Below are 10,316 nucleotides of genomic sequence, written 5' to 3' on the forward strand. Positions count from 1 at the left end.
ACAAAACCTGGGAATGCATTTTGAGGCAGGTGAGGAGGACACGTGGATCCAGCTCAGCTCCAGCTCTGCCCACTCCTGGGATCTTTATCTGGAACTCTGGTACCCCAGTTCTGGGGGTCAGCTCCCTCCTGTAAAGCTCTTAGAGAGCTAGACAGCAGCATCATCTCCCAGGTACACGTCATGAAGTAGGTTTGGATCCCTGCAGTGTTCCTTCTGGCTGGAGCATCATTCCAGGCCTGGGAACTGGGGTTCACAGCTACTTCCGTTGTCAAAGGCGCATTTATCACAGCATCATGGAATAAGTTTGGGTTGGAAGGGACTGTGCTGATCACCTAGTTCCGAACCCCTGCCATGGGCAGGGACACCAACTCGGCCCACTCACAGAGAAGATGTAGCTGCAGTTTGGTGCACCCCAGATCCAGCAGCCTCCATTCTGCCTCGCCACCTGCATTTCCCTCCTCATCCCACTTTTCCTTACCTGGAGCTCCTTGGTCTGGCCCACGCCGAGCAGCAGATGTGGCTTGCCCCAGGCACTGTAATTACTTCCCTGCCGTTAGATACAATTACCTATAAATTATCCCTCTCCTTTTGCAGGGGGATCACCCACAGCTCATGGCTCAGAGGTCTGGCAGCATCCACCCCCACATTGTGGCATTCCTACCAGCAGCATTCCCTGCTTTATGCCCAGACCTGGTTCTTGCCAAGTTGCATCTGTATGGAATTTTTTCCCCTTATTTATTAACCTTCCTTAGCTGCATGCCACCAAAACCAAAGGATAAATCCCCTTTTTGCTCGCTCCCCTCTGCCACAGGAATGCTCTCCACACTTACCTGCATGGCATTTGGGGATATTCCCCTGGAATAACTGTGCTCTCAAAGCAGTGATCTCTGGGCTCCCGTACTCAGCCCTTGCCAGGGATTTTTCTGAGTTTACAATCCAAGCTGGGAGAGAAGGAAGACCAGAAGGAAAAATGCAAGCTAAAACTGCATGCACCACTGCATCTCCAACAGAAATTATTCCAGACACCAGCAGTTGTACAGGATCAAGAATTATCTTTATGAGCAACAGTACCAGATAATTAAGTTCTCCCTCCAGAGGAATTTGGTCTGTGACACAGGGAGGAGGATCACAGACGCAAAGCAGTAAAAATCCAAGCCAAATCTCATCATTCCTCGGGTCAGAGGGAAATGCACAGGTTGAAGACAGGCCCACCGAAGGCCACAGAGGGACTTTTTGCTTGCCAACACCAAGCAGGATTGGGCTTTTGGACCAACTGCTGCATTATTCCACAGCAGGGAGGAGATGGGAGCACTGACCTCCAGGAAGAGTTCCCAGTATCCTAACCCTCAGTCCTTGGGTGGGCCTTCACCTGGGTCAAGGCAGTCCCTGGCCAAGTGCTGCAGGCCGAAGGGTTTCAAACCCACCAAAGGGACAGGATTAAGAGCCCACACATTCCATAAAGCTGCTCCTCACTACTGCATCCTCAACAGATTTTCCACTTGTGTCTGGATTTTACCGCGAAATAAAAATCAGCTGTAAAGCAAAACTGTGTGTTGCCAAGGGGCCCAAACTAAACACTGGAAAGGATTTATATTAAAACAACCAGTATCCACCACACCCACATGGCACCCCAGGGCAGTAACCACCATGGATCCTGCTGCTCTCCCAGCAGAGCCCCACGTCCAGCAGCTCCAACACTACATGGGCAGGCACGAGGTGCTGAGAGAACATCCCAGTAACGGAGCACCTGCGCCTAATTCAGTCTTAAAGGAATTAGTTTCCACAGACAACATCTCTGAGGCATCACTGCACTGCCAAGCTCTGCCACTACACCCTTGCTTATCAGTTCACCTCTTGTAGGCCATAAATCCAGCCAATTTGAGAAAATAAATACAATAATCGGATTTAGTCCAGGCTGTGCTGGCATACGGGAGTTTAAATGGCTTTAAAAGCCAGTTGTCTTTGGGTGGGCCATAATTTTGGGTGTCACAGAAGCTCACCCCTCTGAAAACATCTGGAGGCCATATGGTGCCTATCTACATGAATTAACCAGATTTCTGCTGTGAACCTCACACCAGGGCCCCTCTCATACCTCTCCTTGGCTTTCACAGAGCTCTCTGAATGCAGACTGAAGACACCTTAAAAACCTCAGGTTGGGCCCACTCAGCATTTCACTTCCCTTGCAGCTCACACCACAGTCACGGAAGGAAAAATGCTCTTCTCAGCTGGGGCAGGGAATAGTCCCCAACACTAGCAGCACCATGCTGGGAGGCAGTTGATCCCTCAATTCAATGTTACATGGAAAAATTAAAGCAAGCAGAATTCCAAGTGGAGTGGTTTCCCTTTATATATATATTTATTTTTTTTTTGTGCAATAATTGTATGAAATCTGTTCAAAACTGTGCCCTGATCCCTGGGGCAGCTGCTACTCACTCTCTAAGTTGTGGAAAGGTGCTCCAGGGCTCAAATTCCTTTTCGTTCAACAGCACCACCACAGCTTGGTGAGAGGTGATCCACCCCAAAGGCCAACCAGTCCCGAAGGGCTGAACTCGTAACAGCACGGCAGTAAGACCCAAGGTGCCCCCAAAAGCCCTGGGTCCAGCTTAAAACCACTGGCACATGGGTAACAGATGGTAGCCCCGTGTCCCTGGCGCTTCCCTGAGTTCCCTGGGGAGAATGAAGCTGTTTTGGTCCCTGCTCCGTTAAACTGGGGAGTTGCAATGTCTGACAGAACCTTTCCAAGCAAAGGGGATGTCCCTTCCCAGAAGGGAGACTTTCCCTCTGCAACCCCCCTGGATGCAGTTATCCCCCTCCCAAGACAGGTAGCCTGCCTCAAAACCACAGGATACCTGACTTCTTTGGGGAAAAAAAACCCCAAACCCTAAATACCCAAAAGCAGCACCACAAACCGAGGGCATCCTCCTCCTCTGGCTGCCCCTCTACACGAGGTGCACCACAAAAACGGCACAGGCAGACCCCAGAGCCAGCCCCAGCACGAGGTAAAACGTCATCACCACCCCTGCTGCTTCAGCCAGCTCTTTTGGCACGATTTTGGGGCCATAGACCATGACCAGAGTGCCCAGGTAGCCATTGCTGAGCCCCAGCAGCGCCGTGAAGACCACAGGGTAGATGTCCCGGTTGAACACCACAGTCCGGATATGAGCCCGGGGCTGGTAGTTGCTGAGGATGAAGAGAGGGAGGAAGACAGTTCTGAGGAGGACAAGGGCAGGCAGCAGTTTGCTCTTGGGGCCAGGCACCTGGATCCAGGCAGTGACCTGCCTCCCGCACCAGTCGGCAAAGTTGTACAAGAGGAAACACGTGAGCGGTGTGAAGTACTTGGTGCTCCACGGGCTTCCTGAGGATTTGCTGACAGACTCGATGTTGGACGAGAGGGAAGGGAAGATGATGATGGAGATGAAGAAGACATAGAAGAGGCAGAAGCCGAGGAGGGAGGTCTTCTGCAGGATGGGGCGGAGCGGGGGGATGCCAGCGCTTCTCGTGGTGGAGTTCTCTGCCTCACCCTCCACAGAGCTGTCAGGGGGCACAGTGACCAGAGAGGGGCTCTCCTTCTGGCTGCTTAGGTAATACCTGGAGAAAGAGATAGAGGGAAGCACGGGGGGAATGCAACTGAGATCTGGAGAGAGGGCAGGAGAGAAGCTGGAGACACAGGTATGCTCGCTGGACCCAGCAACTCCTCCACATCTCCAGCTTCCACCTCGTACAGAGAGGTGACCCTTGCAGAGCCATCATCCCTTCTCCCCATCTCACTGCACCCTCAGCGTTCACAGAGGGGACCCTACTGCATGCAGGCACTTGGGAGCAGGGGGCCTCTCGGGGGCTACAAGCACCGACCAGACCAATGGGGTCACACACATCCGAGCGGCAGACAGGATATGGGGACGCTCCTGGCTGGCTGCCTCCAGATCAGGGCTCTCTGCTGACTCCACATATTTTGGGAACGCCAGCACCAGTGGCCTTGGGAAAGTTTGGCAGAAACTCAGCATGAGCCCAGTTTCAGCCTGTGGTTTCGGCGAAAGGGGAAGTACAGGCGGCGGCAGTGACAGAGCAGAGAGGAGCACAGCAACCCATGGATCCCCCAGCAATTCCACTGCCAATCCTCCGTGGGATGCCCCTGGCAGGCTGGTACGCACCTGGAATACTCCAGCCTGGGCAGGAGCAGGTACACCATGATGCAGACGACAATGAAGATGTCAGCAGTGAGGAAATAGGCCAGGGCACTGTCGGTTACGTCGGCCGCCGCTGCCAGGTCTATCACAGAGGCCACGGCGCTGATGGTGCCACCCATGGCCTGGCCTGCACGTGGGAACACGGGCGGGCACAGTGAGGGACAGGGAACAAGAGGGGGAGCCCAGAAGCTACTCTTGTGACATGCACCGGTCCCCAGGGGACACATCTCAGGCCCTGCCCCGAACCCGGCTCAGGGTGCAGCTGCACAAATCACCTCCTCTCTGCTTCCACCCCTCAGGTATTTGTGGGGTTGCACCACAGCCCAGGTGCCATCCTGCACTCCCTTCCAACGCAGCACAGCATACACAGGGGTCAGGACGGGACCTGACGTGCCGGGCTTGCAGGTCCCCAGTCCGGCAGAAAAAGTCCAAACCTTTTCCAAAGCCTAAACCTGGCTTTCCACTGGCACACATATAATCAGCCTCTCTTCTGCACTCCCCCAGATGGGAATTCAAGCCACCAGTGGCAGGAATGCCATCTCAAGAACACGATGTTTTCCTTCTCTGAGATAAACTCATTAAAACACTCCTGTCTTGGCCCCAAGAAAAATTTCCCCATCGTGATTTTCCCCCCCCTTCTCCTCTTGGTTTGTCAGCCATTCCACAGCACATTTATAATGCTATCAAAGCTCCGGGGAGCTCATCAATCACTGCTCCCAGCCCTCATGGAAATGCTGATCAGAAAGGAGCAGACAAGGCAAAGCTGCAGATCCCTCTCTGGAAATGGCAGGGCAGGGGGATATCATCTCCTTCCCTCCTTTCTCCCTGCACCCAGCAACACTCCAGGGTCAGTTTATGGCTATTTACAGAAAACCAAAGCTCATGTGACTGAGCAAGTTTCTCCTTCAGCAACTTCCCTTTACCATTAGGGCACAGTTAAGCTTCTAAAACAAACCCCACATGACAAAACCCCAGAGGCAGGAGAGAGAAAACCACAGGAGCCAAGCAGGGAAAGTCCAAGAGCACAATCCCAGTGGGATCATCCAACCTGAGATCAGAGCCTGTAGGTTCCTCATGGGGAAGCAGCTACTCAGGCCAAAGATGCTGCTGGAGAAGACAGTGGAGGCACTGCTGACCACGGCCACGCAGCCAACGGTGAGGGCAAAGAAGCACGTGGTCCAGGTGGAGGTGTCCACCTTCACCAGCACCGTGATCACCAGGAAAACAGCCAGCATGACAAAGAGGGAGGACAGGATCCGGACACTGGCAGGAACCCTGGGGACAAGGGGAAGAAGTCACTCCTGCATTTCAAACCACATTATGAAGGTTCAAGACATGAGGACAACTCCTGTGCTGGCAGAAGGGGCAAAGAAAATAAAGAGAGGTGAGAGGAGATGAGGAAGCAGTGAGGCAAGGAGCTGGAATCTGGAGACTAGGCATGCAAACCCATGCCTGCAAAGCATGCAGGAGTTTGATGTGGGATAAAGAGGGATACACATGAACGCATGAGGCTGTTTGAGATTTAAGCCAAGCTTACAACAAGGTGCACCTGGTCCACTTCTTACCCCAGTTCGAGGGCTGGTAAGACCAGGGCAAGGTGTTGCTCCTACCTGGATGAGCTCGGCTTTTGTCAACCAGTCCCCTGATGACAATAAAGGTATTTTTAAGAGGGAAGACTGTTTCACACAAAATCCCTGAGTTGGAAAAGACCTTCAAGATCATCGAGTGCAACCCATGCCCTAAGGCCTCAACTAAACCATGGAACTGAGTGCCACATCCAGGGTTTTTTTTTTTTTGACACTTCCAGGGATGGTGACTCCACCACCTCCCTGGGCAGACAGTTCCAGTACTTTATCACCCTTTCTGTAAAAAACGTTTTCCTAATATCCAACCTATATTCCCCTTGGCACAGCTTAAGGCTGTGTCCTCTCGTTCTGTCAGTTCCTGCCAGGAGAAAGAGACCAATGCCCACCTGAGCACAGCCACCCTTCAGGGAGTTGTAGAGAGTGATAAGGTCACCCCTGAGTCTCCTTTTCTCCAGGCTGAACAACCCCAGCTCCCTCAGTCATTCCTCACAGGGTTTGTGTTCCCAGCCCCTCGCCAGCCTCGGTGCCTCCTCTGGACACGCTCAAGCGTCAAAACGTCCTTCCTAAACTGAGGGGGTCAGAACTCAAGGTGTGGCCTCACCAGTGCCCAGTGCAGGGGCAGAATGACCTCCCTGCTCCTGCTGGCCACACCATTCCTGATGCAGGACAGGTGCCATTGGCCTCCTTGGCCACCAGGGCACTCTGCTGGCTCATGTCCAGCTGCTGTCACTGGTACCCCCAGGTCCCTTTCTGCCTGGGCACTGTCCAGCCTCACCATCCACAGCCCAGAGCATTGCAGGGGTTATTGTGGCCAAAACGCAGGACTTGGCACTTGGCCTTGTTAAACTTCATCCTACTGGATTCCACCCATCCACCCAACCATTCCAGGTCTCTCTGCAGAGCCCTCCTACCACCTTCCAAGAGATCGACACATGCTCCCAGCTTCGTGTCATCTGCAAATTTACTAATGAAAGACTCAATCCCCTCATCCATGTCATCAATAAAAATATTGACCAGAGCTGGCCCCAGCACGGAGCCCTGAGGAACGCCACTGGTCTTCCAGCATTGTTCCCCACTACTCTCTGGGTCTGGCCATGCAGCCAGTTCTTAACCCAGGAAAAGGTGCTCCTGTCCAAGCCATGGGCTGCCAATTTTTCCAAGAGTGTGCTTCGGGAAACAGTGTCAAAGCAATTAAGCAAGGAATTCAATAGGAATTTACTTAGTCAAGCCAACTGCAGGCACTGTGTGGAGTAAAGTGCTTCTCCCATTTCATGTCAGCCAGCTGCAACTCAGGCAGGAGCAAGCAGGGGAATTTTGGCTGCACAGGGAGGCTGAGCCCAGGATACCCCATGGTCTCCCTCTGAGGGAAGGGCAGCCTGAGCTGGGGAACTGGAAAGAAGACAGGAGCAAAGCCAGGGAGAAACGTGGCTTGGGCACTCAGGAACAGAGCAACACCTACTTGTTGACAAGCAAGAAGTTTCCGATCAGGCACAGCACTGCAGGCACGGTGGAAGCAATGGAGATGTAACTCTCAAAATAGTCCTGCCAGGAAAAAAAAAAAAAAACAACACCAAAACCTCAAAACAAAGTAAAAAACGTACTAGTGGGGAACAACACATGAATTTCAGGTCTTGAATATGACACAGCAGGGACTCATGGTGTAGGCATCCACCTTGTTGTATTGTAGCCCATGCTGCAAATTGCTCAGGGCAATGGGAATTCTGGGATTCGCCCTCCCATAGCCCTGGGCTATTTCAGGAAACCAGGGACATAAATTCAGAAGGAAAAAATGAACTGTGAAAAAAATAGCTGCCATGGTGCTGTGCACCATCAAAGCGTGTCTGCTCCCTCTCCTCCCCTCGAGGGGCTTAATCCCATTTTTTTGCTGCAGGAATCTCAGCCAGCAGGTAGAATGATGCACACAAAGGGGAGGATGACCTACATGTCCACCCCTATCACGACAGGTTTTCATTTTCTGCACTTATCCAGCTACAAAGATAGGGTCTCATCATATCCAACCAGAAAAAGGCACTTGGCAGGTTTTCTCTGCACAGTTCATTATTTTTTTACAGCTTGGCATCATTTTTAATCAGTTTACAAGCATATTTGTCTCTTCTTTCCTATCAGGAGCTTCCCTGCAAGCAACAGGAAATCTAACAATCACCCCTAGAGGGTCCAGATAGGCAGAGACTTAAATGCCCGTGGTTATGGCATCAGCTCAGCCAAGCAGGAGGCTCAAAGCTCTGTGGCCACACAACAAATCTTAGGAGAAAAGACAAAGCAAAATGCAAAGCTGGCTGCTAAAACTCCAGCTTATTTACCCACCTACTTAGAATAAACCTCCAAACCATCCTGGGGATACTCAGTAAACTTTCAAGTTAACTTGCTTCTGCTACTGGTAAGGAAAAATGACTTTCTAATGCTTTGCTCCAAGCAGAAGTGTACTCAAAGTAACCCAGCAGAGATGCTGCTATTTTGAGCATTCCAGGGAAATATTCATTCATTCCCAGCAAATGGGCTCACACCAACGGTGAGAAGAGAATTGGGCAAGTACTTAAGAGCCCTTGCACCACATTTTTAATGCAGCAGCAGAGTGGTGGGTGGCAAATTTAATCCATGCCTGGACCAGTGGAAAATATCAGGTTCCATACTCATCTCTCCTGCTTGCTAGGTTTTAATCCATCTCCAGTGGCAACTCTTCTCTCTCCTTGGGTATTCCCACCCTTCACAGATATGCTTTCATTTTTGGCCCTGCAGGATAGACCTAGTTCCTCTCCCTTTCTGCTGAGCCCTTAAAAGAAACCCCAAAGCAGACCTGACATTTCCTCCCACATCCAGATCTAACAGGGGAAGCTGTCATCCCTCAGCCATGGAGCTGAGGCACATAATGGAAGCATTTAACCCTGTATTAACTTCAAACACACTGCCATGATGCCTTAAAAAGCCCCAAACCAAGAACAAAGCTGAAGGCACTGGAGTGTTACTGAGCACGGGGCATGAAATTAGCAGCAGTGAAAAGGCTGGAGCCAGGAGCAGGCTGCCAGTCAGAGGTGCATCCTTCCAGCTCCGTGTGCAGATAAACCTTCCTGCTGCAGCAGCAGGGCACAGACTGAGGTGACTGGTTTGGTGTTGATCACACTCAACTGCCAGAGAACAGCCACGTAGCTTTTACTTGAAGAAAGGGAAAAGCATTGCTCCATGGCCACACAGGAAGAGGAGAAGCCCCTTCTCAGCAAAGAAATGGCTGATACAGCCAGGAGTACAGCTGTGCAAGCAAACACCTCCTTCGCCATACTTTACCTAAACCCAGCTTTTGTCAAGAGTATCAGCATCACGTAGAGACAGTGAGGAACATGTGGGATGCAGGACATATGAGGGAACACGGTGCCACGTGGTGACAGAGCACCTTTCAGCCCTCTCCGAGCACCTTCACTAGCAAAGACACAGGTAACTTTGGTCTTCAGGCAGTGCAGGAGCTGGGGCATGATCAGTTTAATTCAGTTCCTTGCCTTACAGCAGCATGCCTGCAGCATCCTGGAATAAGCACCTGCCTTCCTGCCCATCAAAACTACTTAACAACTGTGAAAATTAAAAGAGCTGTGGGTGTATTGGAGTGAGAAATCCGAGGGGAGATGTGGGTGTCACACCTGGCCCCGTGTTTATCTAAAACAAAAGGTTTCCAAACCACTTGAACAAGCTCTGCCAAGAGAGGAAGGTGTGATGCAGCCTCATCGCTCCAACACTTTTTCCAGCCACAAAGAAACAAACCCACAGCTTTGTCAGGGAGGCACAGGGAAATAAATCTGCTGTGGCAGGAGGAGCAAGAGAAAGCAGCCTTTCTGGGGACAGAAAGAGGCCATCAACCTGCCACCCATCACCCCAAGACAAGCACCTTGCTCCATATGCCACAAGCCATACGTTGATCACTGCAAGGAGGTATTCGTGGCACACCTGCTAGATCATGAAGGACACAAAAAAGACCACCACAAAGACACCTTGCACTGTAGGAACTGCCCTGTGAAAAGTTAAGCCCTGTTTTTTTAGATTCCGATTTTTATCTTTAACCCTCAGCAGTCCAAGTACAGATAAAAGGCAGACCACAAAATGACTTTAAACATCTTCCCTGCAGTTATTTGTAAATAAACACCAAACAGACCTTTCTCTCTGGCTTACAGCAGGTGAGACCCTAGAGGATGTTCACTTACCTTCTGGGGAGGTGGAGAGGGAAAATGAGCAAGCTAGGAAGGAAAACAGGTTATTTTTTCCTGCCTCGAAAGCAGCACTCACCCGCAGGTCTGAGGCCGGCTGCCCCAGCGGTCCTGGCTCATCCGAGCAGTTCTGCAGCTTGTACCTCCAGTAGTGTTTGGCCGTGATGAAGAAATTCCAGGGCAGGAGGGACCCGATGCCCAGGAGGAAAAATATAAGGTAGGCGCCATGCCAGCGGTCCCTTGGCTTCTGCCGGCCGTACCCGCTCCCCACGGCATCCTCCAGCAGGGGCTCCTGGTCCGGGGGAAAGCTGCCGGCTGCCGGGATCATCGTGCTG

General features: G+C 51.7%; 1 protein-coding gene across 1 annotated transcript; it reads right to left on the reverse strand.

The window, feature by feature from the left end:
• Positions 1-1,032: 1,032 nt before the first annotated feature.
• Positions 1,033-10,316, reverse strand: SLC29A3 (solute carrier family 29 member 3). The gene is made up of 5 exons (XM_066324385.1): positions 10,061-10,316; positions 7,233-7,315; positions 5,236-5,462; positions 4,152-4,314; positions 1,033-3,588 (listed from the first exon to the last, which is right to left on the reverse strand). The coding sequence occupies exons 1-5, from the start codon at positions 10,307-10,309 to the stop codon at positions 2,940-2,942; spliced, it is 1,371 nt and encodes a 456-aa protein (XP_066180482.1). The 5' UTR covers positions 10,310-10,316; the 3' UTR covers positions 1,033-2,939.

Source organism: Sylvia atricapilla, chromosome 8 (genome assembly GCF_009819655.1).
Source record: "Sylvia atricapilla isolate bSylAtr1 chromosome 8, bSylAtr1.pri, whole genome shotgun sequence".
Classification (NCBI taxonomy): domain Eukaryota; kingdom Metazoa; phylum Chordata; class Aves; order Passeriformes; family Sylviidae; genus Sylvia; species Sylvia atricapilla.